This window comes from Jaculus jaculus, chromosome 15, assembly GCF_020740685.1.
Source record: "Jaculus jaculus isolate mJacJac1 chromosome 15, mJacJac1.mat.Y.cur, whole genome shotgun sequence".
In the NCBI taxonomy this organism is placed as follows: Eukaryota; Metazoa; Chordata; class Mammalia; order Rodentia; family Dipodidae; genus Jaculus; species Jaculus jaculus.
Genome location: NC_059116.1, coordinates 74,566,362 through 74,581,733, shown reverse-complemented (window position 1 = coordinate 74,581,733; position 15,372 = coordinate 74,566,362). Strand labels below are relative to the sequence as shown.

Genomic DNA, 15,372 nt, shown 5'->3' with positions numbered 1-15,372 from the left:
TCACTTTGTACTTGTCAAAGCTTGAAGTCTCTCCAGCAGTGGAGGATGAGAGTAATGCCATGTTGAAAACAGCCATTCAGAAACTGGGAACCCCAAGTTATCTTTGTTTAGCTTGATCAGAGCGGAATACAAGTCTTTAGCCTTGCCGAGCTTCTTGGCAAAAGCATCAGCTTGAAACTTAAACCTGTAGCTTAGGACGGTCAGGCAGAAAGACAGGACCTCATTGTAAGGTGAAAAAATAAACTGAAAGATGATCAATAGTCCAATTAGAGTGGGCTGGCTTTCATAAAAAACAAAGGCAACAAGAAGTTCCTTTCGGCCGATTAGTACAGCAAATAAGAAAAAACACAGGAAAGAATTCATCGGGCTAATACTGATATTTTTGACTGTGTGTCCCAACTTCCAATGCCCCAGGTCATGGCCTAGTAGAGCCAGCACCTCTTCCTTTTTCTAGCCTTGTTTCTTATTTTCAGCTTTAGCTTTTACTTCCGGCTGTCCCCTTCTCCATCACTGTGGGGCTCTGGCTGCTGTCATCCTGGGTGTCTTTGTTTAGCGCAGAACACTCTTCCAGTTGAGTGTCAAACAAACCTATCCCGCTTGTTCTTGAAGAAGCCATAAAAATAAGCATTGCTGTGAGAAGAGCGCTTAGATCCTTCAACAACATACCCCTTTGTCAAAGGAAAGTCAATACTGCTCGCCACCACTTCAATTTCTTATTTAAGCTTTCCCTCAGGCAGAGGTGTAAATCTGTCAAGCAAAGGGGCAATATAATCAGCATAGATTGTGACAAGAACCAGAGAAACAACGAATGTGAACAGCCAGGCATAAATAAAGAAATAGTCACCTCCAATTTTAATAATGTATAATAGAAGGGAAGACATAGGCAATAAAATACACTGAGTCACAATGAATTTTTTGATTGCATCTTTCATAAAAAAAATCCAAAGTCTGATGATTAAAGCCAAGGTTTTCTTCTATCACAAAAGCATTATAGAGACTCCATGGCAAACCAGTCAATGCGCTGAAAAGTGTGGCCAACAGCAGAAACACCAAGGATTGAGTGATCTAATATTACAGGTGGGGATACTCACTACTATACAAATGAAGACCCTATGATTTTTTGAATTTCTCTGGAATCTGTTGTGATGTTGCCTTTGTCATCTCTAATTTTATTAGTTTGTGTCTCTTCTTTCTTTCTTTTGGTCAAATTTGCTAAGGGTTTATCAATCTTGTTTATCCTTTCAAAGAACCATTTCTTTGTTTCATTGATTCTTTGGATTTTTTTTTTTTTTGTTTTTGCTTTCTGTTTCATTAATTTAATTAATGAAGTAGAATATTTAATTAATTTCTGCCCTAATTTTTACTATTTCTTCCCGTCTACTGATTTTTAGTTTGCCTTGTTCTTCTTTTTCCAAGGTTTTAAGGTGAAGCATTAGGTCATCTACTTGAGACCTTCCTAGTTTCTTAATATAGACACTTAAAGCTATAAATTTCCCTATCAGAACTGCCTTCATTGTGTCCCAAAGGTTTTGGTATGTTGTGTTCTCATTATCATTTGACTCTATGAATTTTTTGATTTCCTTCTTGATTTCTTCATTGACCCATTCATCATTTAGTAGTGTGTAGTTTAGTTTCCATGATTTTGTTTATGCTCTATAGCTTTTCTTGCTATTGATTTGTAGTTTGATTCCATTGTGGTCAGATAGAATGCAAGGAATTATTTCAATTTTTCTGTATTTGTTAAGATTTGCTAATATATGGTCTATTTTAGAGAATGTTCCATGTGCTGCTGAAAAGATTGTATATTCTGTAGCATTTGGATGAAATGTCCTGTATATATCTGTTAGGTCCATTCCTTCTATGACCTCATTTAATCCAGATGCCTCTCTGTTTACTTTTGCCAGGATGACCTGTCAATTGATGACAGTGGGATGTTGAAATCACCCACTACAACTGTGCTTGGTGTTATCTGTGACCTTAGTTGTAATAACGTTTTTTGATGAAGTTGGGAGCCCCCATGTTAGGTGCATATATGTTTAGGATTGTAATGTCCACCTGTTGGAGTGTGCCTTTAATCAATATAAAGTGACCTCCTTATCTTTCTTAACTAATGTTGGACTGAAGTCTACCTTGTCAGATATTAGGATAGTAACCCTTGCTTATTTTCTAGGCACATTTGCTTGAAACACCATTTTTCAACCTTTCACCCTAAGATAGTGTCCATCCTTTGTAGAAAGGTAGGTTTCTTGGAGGCAACAAATTGAAGGATCCTGCTTTTTAACTCAGTCTGCAAACCTATGTCTTTTGGTTGGGGCATTGAGGCCGTTAAGGAATATTACTGAAAGGTGTGTATTTATTTTTGCCATTTTTTTCATACTTTTTCCGGTTTTACCTTTGCTCTCTTGTGTTAACTAGTATTTGAATATGGTTTGTTTTTTCAAGGTTCCTTATATGTGTGCTTTTCTTTCTCTTTAGCAAGAAGGATTCTTTCATGTATTTTCTGTAGAGCTGGTTTTGTCTTCAAATATTCCTTTAGCTTGTTTTTGTCATGGAATGTCCTTATTTCTCTGTCTATCTGAATGGATAGCTTTGCAGGATAAAGTAACCTTGGTTGACAGTTGTTATCTTTAGGACTTGGAGTACATCACTCCAAGCCCTTCTGGCTTTTAAAGTTTGTGTTGAGTAATCTGCTGTGATCCTGATGGGCTTGCCTTTGTAGATAACTGGATTTTTCTCTCTAACTGCTTTCAATATTTTTTCTTTGGTTTGTATGTTTGGTAGTTTAATTGTAATATGGTGAGGAGCAGTTCTTTCAGGTTCTGTCTGGTTGATGTCCTAAAGGACTCCTGTATCTGCATTAGCGCATCTTTCCAGGTTTGGGGGAAGTTTTGTTCTATGATTTTGTTGAAAACACCTACTATGCATTTGCAGTGAAATTCTTCTCCTTCTAGTATACCCTGAATTCTTATGTTTGATTTTTTCATAGTGTCCCGAGTATCTTGAAATTACCAATCATACTTTCCTATTAGTTTGTCTAGTTTGTCCTATTAGTTTGTTGGACTGTATTAGATCTGCCACCTGGTCTTATAATTTAGATAGGCTGTCTTCTCCTTCATCCATTCTACTCATAGATTTTCTACAGAGTTTTTTTTTTTTTTCCAAGGTAGGATCTCACTCTAGCCCAGGCTGACCTGGAATTCACCATGGAGTCTCAGGGTGGCCTCGAACTCACGGCGATCTTCCTACCTCTGCCTCCCGAGTGCTGGGATTAAAGGCATGCACCACCATGTCCGGCCAGAGTTTTTTTTTTTTTTATTTCATTTACTGTGTTCTTCATTGCTAGTAATTCTGACTGGCTTTTCGTTATTATTTCCTTAGTTATGTCTTGTATTGACCTCTTTATTTCATTAAATTGGTTTCCTGTGTCTTCCTTGATTCCTTTGATTTCCTTTTTCATTCCTTTGGTTTCCTCTTTGACTTTTTTGAGCATATTTAGAATCATTCTTTTTAAATCTTTCTCAGGCATTTCCTCTAACTCATTCTCACTGTAGGTCATTTCTGATGCATTAATACTTTTTGGTGGATTTATATTGTCTTGATTTTTGGTGTTTCATGTGTTATAATGTATATATTTTTGTATCTCGGGTTAATTTTCTGCTTGGATTTTCTACTTAGCTGCAGTATTATATTTATCAATCAATCTGATATTATATATCTTCAGGATAGGAGTTTAAGGTGCTAGGTGTGGCTCTCAAGACTCTCAGAGTATCTACAAAAGTGACCCTTGGTGTTGTGTTTGCCTGCTATGAGAGTATTCAAGAAGGCTGAGTGGAACAAATTACAGGCAGTTTCTAAAATTTAACTAAATAATGTACACTTTAAATTGAAAACAGTACAGAGTATTTAGGCAAGAGTAGATATTATGAAAACCCGATCCTCTAACAAAGTCACTGTCCCTTAGGGTGTGTGTTGCCCCACACCCTTAATCCTGTCAACTAGGGGGTTAAGATTTCTGGTCTGGTCTGCTGAGGGTTCCAAGTCAGCTTGTGATCAAGTGAGACCCTTCCCTAATGTACAACAGAAGAGGAAACAAAGCCACTATAAATCAAGAAACAACAAATAACAAGCCCAAAATATAGCTTATTTAAGAATGGCAACCTTCCATCAGATTTAACCTATAATTTATCCTGACATGGAAGGCACAATTAGCACTTCTGGTTCAGGCCTTTATACCAGGCTTATTTGGTGGGTACTGAGCTGGTATAATCCCAGTTACCTTTTGAGATGATTTTGATCTCAGTTATGCTGCTCGTCAGCTTGGGTCCCTCTTTTGTGCACTGTGGGTTCAAGTAGGCTGGCTGGGTTGTTGGATCGCTGCTCTGGTTGGGTGCTGGGTGCTGTGATGTCCCTTCCCCTGGTCTCTGGGGCTTGCTGGCGCTTGCACTGGCGGTGGAGTTGGGGAGGCTGTGGGTGGCGGCTCTAGTTCTCCGCTGGTCCACGTGATCTTCTGCCTTGTGATCTGCTCCTCTGTTTTTCGCTGCTGTTCTCCCTGCACATTTCTTGAGTTTGCGGAGAGCTCCGGTGTGAGTGGGATTCCCCTCACCTGGCTTCTCCTGCGGCTCAAGCCGAGCCTGGCAGCTATGGCCCGCGGACCTGGTGCTGCTGCTGCTGGAGCTGCTGTCGGCCTGCGCGGGCTCTGGATGCTCTGGGACTCTCCTACTTCTCTGCTGCCATTTTAATTTCTGATACACCTCACTTTTTAGTAAAAGTGGCTTTTTTTTTTTTTTTTTTTTTTTTGCTTTTTCTCCCCTAGGCTGCTTTGGTGTGGTTCCTATGCTGCTATCTTAACTGGAAGTCTGATTTTTTTTTTTTTGTTTTTTTTTTTTTTTTGGTTTTTCGAGGTAGGGTCTCACTCTAGCCCAGGCTGACCTGGAATTCACTATGGAGTCTCAGGGTGGCCTTGAACTCACAGCGATCCTCCTACCTCTGCCTCCCAAGTGCTGGGATTAAAGGCGTGCGCCACCACGCCCGCCTGATTTTTTGTTTTTAAAGATAGGGTCTAACTCTAGCTCAGGCTAACCTGGAACTCACTCCTTAACTCCAGGCTGGCCTCAAACTCATGGCAACTTTCCTACCTGAGCGTTCTTAGTGCTGGGATTATATGTGTGCACCACCAACCTGTCTAGAAAGCTTTTATTATAGAGTGTTATAGAGTTTAGGAGAAGATAAAGCTTCTGTAAAACCAGAGGGGTTCCAAGCAGCTGGTCCTCCTGGAGACACTGATTTGTTGGTGCATATGTGAGGAGGAACTCCTTTACAGTGGAAGGGATGTAGGGAAAGAATCAAGTTTGAGCAAAGAGATCTAGGGAAAAAGAGAAAAGGAGAAGCCAGATTCCTCCTTACAGGACTAAGGACATGTCCAGTGTTCAGCCACTTCTAGTTTAGTTTCCGGGGGCCTGCTAGCCCTGAACCGCCTCCTCAGGACTGAGGGCACAAGCGTGTGTGCCACGTGCAGCTGTTTACATCCGTGCTGGTGCTTGAACTCAGGCCCTCTTGCTTGTGTGGCAAGTGCCTTTCTCCACTAAACCATCTCCCAGCTCCCCCTTTTTCCCTCTTTTTTTGATTTTTAAAAATTGATTAATTTTTATTAACAACTTCTATGATTGTAAGCAATATCCCATGGTGCTGCCTCCCTCCCCCCCGCTTTCCCCTTTGAAACTCCATTCTCCATCACATCCCCTCCCCCTCTCAATCAGGCTCTCTTTTATTTTGATGTCGTGATCTTCTCTTCCTATTATGATGGTCTTATGTAGATAGTGTCAGGTACGGTGAGGCCATGGATATCCAGGCCATTTTGTGTCTGGAGGAGCACGTTGTAAGGAGTCCGACCCTTCCTTTGGCTCTTAAATTCTTTCAGCCACTTCTTCCACAATGGACCCTGAGCCTTGGAAGGTGTGATAGAGATGTTGCAGTGCTGAGTAGTCCTGTCATTTCTTCCTAGCACCATGATGCCTTCTGAGTCATCCCAAGATCACTGCCATCTGAAGAGAAGATTCTCTATCAAAAGTGAGAATAGCATTAATATATGTGTATTAACATTAAGAGAAGTGCTTACTGGGCAGTTTGATGAGCACAGTATATATGTTTAGCCAGACAGCAGCAGACATTATATGAGCCTCAGGCTCATGACTACCCCGTTGTAGGTTTTCAGTATCAGGGGTGTATTCCCTCCCATGGAGTGGGCCTCCATTTCAATTAGAGGGCAGTCCACTATTGCACCCATTGGCTCATTTGGCCTGGCTGGAAAAATATAAGGCTTGCAGTGTCCACTATTGAGTGTCTTCACTGGTGATTTTTCTCTCTCCCATTGAACTGCATGCAGAATGGCTTCTTCCAGTTTTCTGTCAGCTAGTCTACTTGGAGGAGGTCTTCAGCTCAGCTCCAGCAGGGTTTCTCAGGGACATTGCAGCCCAAATATGTGGAGCCTTCAGCAATAGGGTCTTACCATGTATTCCTGGTGGGAAATCAAGAGCCTTGGCAATGGCCTGTAATGTTTTGAGGGGCATCAGGGACTCCCTGGTCAACAACTCACTGGAAGGTATCCCATCCCTGGCACTAAAAGTTTTCTAGTAACAATCTATGGCTCTTGAGTGTTCCATTGTCCAAAAACAAAAGCAGGTTTCCATATGATTTATTTATATCCTCTTAGATTTTGATTAGCCCTCCCTCCACCTTTCCTTTACTCAGTCTCTTCCCCTGACCTCACTTAGGCCTCACCCCCCTTTATTTATTTATTTATTTATTTTGGTTTTTTGAGGTAGGGTCTCACTCTAGCCCAGGCTGACTTGAAATTCACTATGGAGTCTCAGGGTGGCCTCGAACTCATGGCAATCCTCCTACCTGTGCCTCCCGAGTGCTGGGATTAAAGGCGTGCACCACCACGCCCGGCTTCCCTTTATTTTTTTTAGATAGATTCTCATGTAGCTCAGACTGTCCTCAAACTCACTTATGTAACTGAGGATGACCTTGAACTCAGAATTCTGCTGACCCTTCCCCCTGAATGCTGGGATTCCACGCATGTGTGACTATGGCTGGCTCCGTGCTTTGACAAATATGAATGAGCGTATAGACTTCCTTGTGCATGTTATTAATTGGTATTTTGAACCTAAATATGACACTTGAGGTACCTCAAATCTTTATTCTTATTCAAGTATGAGTCACAAATATTTTACTTCAAAAAAGTCACCAAGCCAGGTACAGTGGCACATGCCTTTAATCCCAAACACTTGGGAGACTGAGGTAGGAGGATCACCATGAGTTTCAGGCCAGCCTGGGCTACAGAGTGAGTTCCACCTCAGCCTGGGCTAGATAGAGTAAGACCCTATCTTGAAAAAGAAAGGCAGCAACAACAAAAACATCACCCTCAGGGATGAAGGGATGGCTTAGTGGTTAAGGCATTTGCCTGCAAAGCCAAAGGACCTGGGTTCGGTTCCCCAGGACCTACATAAGCCAGATGCACAAGGAGGCCCACGTGTCTGGAGTTTGTTTGCAGTGGTTGGAGGCACTGGTGCGCCCATTCACTCTCTTTCTGTCAAATATAAACAAACAAACAAACAAACAAACAAACAAACAAACAGACATCACCCTCCCTTGTCTTTGGAACTTGAGTGGGTGACTGAAGGGAAGGGTTTTGTTGTTTACCTTTTATCTTGCTTTCACTCTCTCATACATGGATTTTTTTTTCCAAGGGAGCAAATAATGACACTTTGGGTCTAATTAGCAACCAGTGATTGCTCACAGCCTGCCACAGCTTGTACTTCTCTCCCCGGGGAGGACGTGTGGGCACCAGCGTGGTGTAAACGTTTGAATCTCACTAGCCAGTGCAAGAGTGTGGAAGTGGAGTGGCCGTTGCTGTCATTCACAGCCACATCTTGGCAGTGTTAGAGGGTTAGGTGACGTGCCAGCGGGGAAGCATGGGGACAAGGGTCATGGATGAAAACCGCTTCACATCCTTTTGCTAAGGCTGGACCTGCCTCCTCCCTGAACTCACCTGATGTGAGCAACTCCGCAAGCGCTTGGTAGGGTCTCTGTGAGCAGGAGTCACTGCCCTGCTGACCGGTCAGCACAGCGCTCTCTTAGCAGCCTCCACTGCCCTGGGCAAGACGCTCGAATCTCAGCAGGCTTTGCCCCCTCTCAGGACTCCACTGAGCACCCTGGGTTGGGATGAGCATAACTGAAGAGGCCTGCTGCTGAGGCTGCCTGTGTGGAGAGCCAGCCCTCCTTAGAGAAGCAGACACCCCTTTCCTAACTGGCTTTTCCCCTTGTTCTTTGACCTGGTTGCTTGACCTCTCTAAGCTCCACACTTCCCTGTACTCTTTCCCATAAACAAGGGGCGGGGTGGTCGAGATAGAGTGTTCCAAAGTTGTTTTTCTTTTGTGTGTGTGTGGCTTTAATAGGATCTAGGATGGTAACTCAGAATCTAAGAGAAATTGTTACCCAGCCTTAGCAACTGGTGTTGCCTGGCTATGAGAACGTGTGTTAGAAGAATGCTTACACTCTCGGCAGCCTTTTGTGAGGGACGAAGTTCATAACAGCCCCATTGGGGACTCGGGAGTTGGTGGAGCGCTGAGGTCCACATCAGCAGACAAGGGCTTACTAGCAGAGCTAGGGGAAACACTGGGAGGATGTCTGGACCAGCAAACTCGCCAACTCTTGAAATACAGTTGCCTTATACCAAACATTTTGTATTAAAGCTATTTTACATCTACGAGAACTCTCATTTACTGGTCGCTGCAAGGGGTTACTTCCTAAAAGGACCCATCAAAACAAGCGTGGAATTCATGCTGGTCCCACGCACCCCCAGTTTGCATTGAGACATTCGAAGCCCCCAGGGGATTAGGTTGACTTCCTTCGCTGCTTGTCTGGTGCCAGAGGTGACTGGGGAAGAACTCGGTCTTTGTTCTGTCTGTCCAAAGCCTCGTAGACGCAGGGGAAGGGAAGGTGCGTCTCTGAACCCGCGGCTGGAGACAGTGGCGCCTCCTGCCCTAAGCGCTGGCCGGGTTTAAAGACGTGTCTCCGCAGGTGCCACTCCCACCCCTCCTCCCGCTACGCGGCACCCAACAACCTGTTCGCAAGCTTACAGGGTGAAAGAATGCCGCTTGGCCACTTGCCTGGCTTGTAGATGTGTGGGCATCTGGGAGGGGGGCAGTGGCACACACCTTTAATCCCAGTACCTGGGAGGCGGGGACCGAAGCATCAGTAGTAGTTCGAGGCCAACCTAGGTCACACAGCAAAACCCTGTCTCAAAGAAAACAAAACAAAATCCACAAGGAAACCTAGTGAGCAAGTAGAAGATGCCCAGGAGCATTGTTGCGCGGGGGCGGGTCTCCTGGTGGGTGCAGCCTGGCAGCTCGCTAGCCGCAGTGCGGGAGACCCTTCCCGTGGTGTAAACGCTAGCTGTTTTCCTCACGGAGTTCGTCTATTCTTATTCTTATTGCAGAAGTGGAGCGGGACTCTCCCTTGGGCATTCTAGGGTGTCACCTCTGGCATTTGCTCCCATTGCAGAAAAACAAGTCCCCATGCAATGCGCCGGTTTCTGAACAGCTGCCGGAGCACAGAAACCGGACTGTCAGCAAAGCTGGGGGTGGGGGGCGGGGAGCTGGAGCCGGCGCGGCAGGGCGGGGCGCGGGTCGGAGCCGGGCGGCCGTGGGGGTGGGGTGGGACGCGCACCAGGTGGGCGACTCTGGGTCTGAGGGCCCCCGCCCCGCGCCGCGCCGCGCAGGCTCAGCTGCAGGAAAGGGCGGAGGCCGGGCGGGGCGGGCGGGCTCGGGAGCGCCCGTGCGGGCCGCCAGCGAGCGGGGCCCTCCCCGGCGAGCATGCAGGACGTGAGCGACGTGTGGCGGCCGCGGCGCAGACTTTTCCACTGCCGTGTGGGCTCCCGGCGCGCCGCCCGCGCGCCTCCAATCACAGCGCGGCGTGCGCCCGGCGTGCGCGGCCGCCCCGGGGCAGGGCCGGGCCGGGCAGCGCTGCGGTGCGGGCGCCGCGCTCGCCGCAGTCACGTCCGTGCCCGGCCTCCGCGCGCTCCCGGGCCCGCCGAACGACCCCCAGCCGTCACCCACGGGCTTTTAGGGAGCGGTGCACGACTCTGCCTGGCGCGTGTGCAGAGCGCGAGGGTCGGGGAAGGAAGGAAGCGAGGGCAAGCTCAGGCCAAAAAGCGGCGAGGGAAAGCTGCAGGGTGCCCAGCGAACATGGCATGGACTTAGGAGGTTGCTTAAACAAAGTGCCCGCTCTCAGTAGTTAATCCAGGGTGTTTTTTTTTTTTTTAAATATATATATATATATAAAATTTGGAATGAGGGTTTGGTCTTATTCAGAACTTGGAGAGGGATCAAGGTTTATTGAATATCATACATCGTAAATGTGAAAACCAAGATGCTAACTGCTCCCCTCCACCTCAGAGCTCCTTTCGGCTCAACCCCCAGGGCTTTCCCACCCCTCTGGGCTCCCAGTACCGCAGGAGTCTCAAGGTTCCTGCGAGGGGACGGTGCTGTAGCCCAAGGTCCGGTTTCGAAGGGATTCAGAAAAGTGTACCCTGGGAGGTGGAAACAGGGGTGACTTCTTTCCCAGGCGGCGGCAGGGGCATGACGGGTGATGACAGACAGGAATTGTCAGGAAGACCCTCTGGCAAGGGTCTGCACTTGAACTGTCCTGGAGCGCGCAGCTGGAATGCACAGTGCTGGGGCCTTTCTGTACGAGGCTTTTAATCAGCATCTCGAGGGATTGGGATGTGGGGGCTCCACGGGCAGCCCTGGACATCGCATTTCGCTGCCCCCCACCCAGCGCGGATGCCCCGAAAGGACGCCGTGCCGGGCCTCCTCCGGGGAGAGAGCGGGCAGGGTCCAACCGCGCTGATAGACGCTTGGCTCGCAGGAGCTGCCGTCGCCCGCCCGCAGGGGGCGTCAGCAGGCCGTCGCGGGCTTGCCCACCCCTCTCCCACGTGAAAGGGGGCTGGGACGCAAAGAATGCGGCCCGCCCCGGGGCTGACGCGCCTCGCTACCGGCCAGGTCTTAAAAAGCCGGCCAGTGCGGGTGGCATCCCAGAGGAGCCGAAGAAGAGGCTGGTGGCGCTGTCGGGAGGCCGCGAGCTGAGCTGTCACTGTGGTTGAGCATCCCTGGGCTTCCTGGGGCGACAGGCGGGCTGAGGGCGCAGTCCAAGCCGCACGCAACTCGCTGCGATCCCCAGCACGGGCGCGCGTCCGGGACTCGGCACAAAGCACGTTCCCCGGAGCAGTGCCTGGAGCGCCCGGGCCGCGTGTGGGCGGACGCACGCCCGGCCTTTTCTTTGTTCCCGGGGTGCGCAGCCGCTCCTGTCCCCCTAGTCCCATCTCCTCCCGGGCTGGCGGGTCTCCGAGTGCCGTAGCGAAGATGCCCTTGGAACTAACCCAGAGCCGGGTGCAGAAGATCTGGGTGCCCGTCGATCACCGACCCTCGCTGCCCAGATGTGAGTGCATTTGCGCGCGGGGCCAGGCTGCAGCTCGCGCCGCGTGCACGGCCCGGCCATTGTGTGCGGCGGCTTTGTGCCGGTTCCCCTCTGCGGGAAGCGCTCTCGTGCTGGCTGGCCGGCCGGGCGGGCGGGAGGGCGGGCGCGTCCGGGTGCGGCGGGCTGCGGCTCCCGCGCCGGGCGGCAGGGGCGCTGTGGCCCCGGAGCCCGTGAGCGCGCCCAGCCCGAGCGCAGCGCGCAGGCTGCCGAGGCGGAAAAGCGTGCGCCCACGCCCCGGGCACCCGCCGGCGCCCACGCCCCCTCTCTCCTCCGCGCCTCCTGGAATCCGCTGTCACCGTTCCTCTCCCCCACCTGTCCGTAAATTTCCATCTTCCACTCGCACTCCGGCGACTTCAGGGCTGTCGGGGCAGGCGACGAGAGCAGAGCCACCGAATTTTGGGGAGGGCCGGTGGATGCTCGGTGCCTGCGCGGCTGGCATTTCACCCGCGCTCACACCTCCCCCCGGAGCTCGGAATTTGCTGACAGTTCTCCTCCTCGTCCTCCCGCGGCCCTAGCTAAACGCTTTGTGGAAGGTGCTCCTGGGCTCCGTCCCTGGCTGCTGCGGCGAGCCGCCCCGAACAGGGCGGGTGGAATGGCTCCAAGCGATGCCACCCTTCCAGGCAGTGCGCCCAGGAGACCATCCGGCTTACAGAGCCGAGCCGCCTGGTGAGCACATGGCGCAGGCCAGGTCCGTAGCCGGAGGTGTGACCGGTGCAAAGCTGGGAGGTGGCTTCCAGTAACCACCGGGCACCTGAGCGCCAGGCTGCCCGCCGAGCTTCGCCGCCACGCTTCTCACGATGGCCACCACCTCGGGACGTGACAGCCCGCTTGGAGTTTTGCGGGTCTGAGTCACCGGCTTCCTTGCCCAGACCTGACCTGTTCCTTGCCCTGCTGTGCAGTATGGGAGATGCACAGCAGGTCCGTTTCCGGGAAACCCCTCAGAATAGGACTACATCTATTATTCTCTACTCTTACTTCCTCCTCCTTCCCTTTCCGGTCTCCTCTCTCCCCCACCCCCCCTTTTTTTCTAGTGCTGAGGATAGAACTCCGGACCTCACACTACTACTGAACTACTGAGCTAAATCCCCAGTCTTTATTCCCCCCCACAACACACACCTTTTGTTGTTGTTTTTTTTTTTTTCTAGGTAGGGTCCCACTGTAGCCCACGCTGACCTGGAATTCACAATGTAGTCTCAGGGTGGCCTCGAACTCACGGCGCTCCTCCTACCTCTGTCTCCCGAGTGCTGGGCGTCCCTTCTTGATTCGTGGCCCTTGGCAGGTCTGCTTCTAGTTCCCCAGCCCTGTCAACTGCGTTTACTCAGCACGGGCTGCTTTTCTACACAAATGCCCAAGGGATGCAGCTTGCTTTGCACGCCTGAGGCCCCGCATTCATTCCATCAGCGTCACAAAAACCAGTTGTGGTGGGGCCAGCTTCAGGAGGTAGAGGCTGGGAGATGACAAGTGCCAGAAAAAAAAAAAAACAAAAAAAACAAAAAAAACCAAAAAACCGGGAGGAGTCAGTGTAGTGGCTCACAGCTGTAATCTCAAAACAAATCCCAGAACCGAGAAAGCTGAGAGAAGAGAATTGAGTTCAAGGCCAGCCTGAGCCACATAGTGAGAGCCTAAAAGAAAAAAGGTGCCGTGAGCTGGGCGTGGTGGAGCACACCTTTAATCCCAGCACTCGGGAGGCAGAGATAGGAGGATTGCCATGAGTTCGAGGCCACCCTGAGAATACATAGTGAATTCCAGGTCAGCCTGAGCTGGAGAGCCTACCTGGAAAAACAAACAAACAAAAGTCCCAGAGACGTGCAAGCTCACAGAGTCTCAAATTTATATACACTTATAAAACGAGCCCTTAGCTTGGTGTGGTGGCACACACCTTTACTCCTGGGTCGAGGTAGGAGGCTCCCTGTGAGTTTGAGGCCAGCCTGGGGCTATAGAGTGAGCTCCTGGCCAGCCTGGGCTAGAGTGAGACCCAGCCTCAACAAATAAAATAAAACACCTCTGAAGAGTTGGTTAAGGCCAGGTATAAAACGTGCCGTATTTTGAATAAGGCATTTTGTTTTTTCTGTTTTGGGTTTTCAGAGTCTTTCCCTAGCCCAGGCTGACCAGTAATTCACTAAGTAGTCTCACACTGGCCTCACTCAGCGATCCGCCTATCCCTGCCTTCTGAGGCATTTACCACCATGCCCCGCCATGAATAAGGCAAATTTTGCCATAGGACATTTTGTAAACTGCAGCTGGTCACAAGGGTTGATTTTATTGATTTATTTTAATATTTTATTTATTTGAGAGAGATTGAAAAGAGGCAGACAGTGGGTATGGGCTTTCTAGGGCTTCCTGCCACTGCAGACCAATGCCAGAAGTATGTACCACTTTGCATTTGGCTTTACATGGGTACTGGGGAACTGAACCTGGGCCATCAGACTTTGCAAGTAAATGCCTTTAACCACTGGGATATCTCTCCAGATACATATATACATATATTATATATATACATATATATATGTACATATATATATGTATATTCTTTTTTTTTTTTTTTTTGAGGTAGGGTCTCACTCTAGTCCAGGCTGACCTGGAATTCACTGTGTAGTCTCAGGGTGGGCAGTCCTCTTATCTTTGCCTCCCAAGTGCTGGGATTAAAGGCATGCACTACCACACCAGCTTTTTTTTTTTTTTTTTTAAGATATTTTATTTATTTGAGAGAAAGGCAGACAGAATGGATGCGCCAGGGCCTCCAGCCACTGCAAATGAACACCCGAGGCATGTGCCACCTTGTGCTTACATAGTTATTGGGAAATTGAACCTGGGTCCTTAGGCTTCGCAGGCAAGTGCCTTAACTGCTAAGCCATCTCCAGTCTTTATTACCCTTTTTTAAAGCCTATTGACCCAATTTTTTGAAAAAAATTCATTTATTTGAAAGCAAGCGAGAGAGAGCAAGAGGCAGACAGGGGAAGATAATGGGCGCACCAGGGCCTTTAGCTGCTGCAAATGAGCTCCAGACTCATGTACTACTTTGTGCATCTGGCTTACATGGGTCCTGGGGAACTGAACTTGGGTCCTTTGGCTTTGTAGGCAAGTGCCTGAACTCCTAAGCCACCTCTCCATCCCCCCCCCTTTTTTTTTGTTTTTTGAGGTAGGGTCTCACTGTAGTCCAGGCTGACCTGGAATTCACTATGTAGTCTCAGGGTGGCCTCGAACTCATGGCGATCCTCCTACCTCTGCCTCCCAAGTGCTGGGATTAAAGATGTGCACCACCACACGCGGCATGTTATTATCTTTTTTTTTAAATTTTTATTTATTTATTTGAGAGTGACAGAGAGAGAGAGAAAGGGGTAGATAAAGAGAGAAAGACAATGGGCACGCCAGGGCTTCCAGCCACTGCAAACGAACTCCAGATGTGTGTGCCCCCTTGTGCATCTGGCTAACGTGGGTCCTGGGGAATTGAGCCTGGAACCAAGGTCCTTAGGTGTCACAGGCAAGCGCTTAACCACTAAGCCATCTCTCCAGCCCTTATTATCTTTTTTGAAAGACATTTTACTTACTTATTTGCAAGTGGAGAGAGAATGGATGCACTGGGACCTCTTGCCACTTGGCATCTGGCTTTACATGGGTGCTGGGGATTGAACCTGCCAGGCTTTGCAAGTGAGTGCCTTTAACCGCTGAGCCACCTCTCCGGCCCTATCATTGTTGGTGCTTCCTCAAGGCAGGGTCTCACTCCAGCCCAGTCTGACCTGGACCTGGGACTTAGTAACTCCTGGTTGGCCTTGAACTCCTACATCAGCCTCCCCTGCTGGGATTAAAGGTGTGTGCCACCATGCCCGGCTAAGG

General features: G+C 49.1%; 1 protein-coding gene and 1 pseudogene across 4 annotated transcripts in view; one reads left to right on the top strand and one right to left on the bottom strand.

Moving 5' to 3' along the window:
* On the bottom strand, positions 1-9,877 carry LOC101617427 (annotated as a pseudogene).
* A 1,156-nt stretch (positions 9,878-11,033) lies between these two features.
* Positions 11,034-15,372, top strand: part of Pfkfb3 (6-phosphofructo-2-kinase/fructose-2,6-biphosphatase 3) — a 34,484-nt gene continuing 30,145 nt past the window's right edge. For 2 of the 4 annotated variants that reach the window (XM_045134826.1, XM_004662396.2), the window contains exon 1: positions 11,038-11,499. In XM_045134826.1, the coding sequence (XP_044990761.1) occupies positions 11,424-11,499 (76 nt within the window). In that variant the 5' untranslated portion in view covers positions 11,038-11,423. Of the gene's footprint in view, positions 11,500-15,372 lie in introns of all 4 variants that reach the window. The other 2 variants (XM_045134827.1, XM_045134825.1) reach the window with 2 other exon arrangements.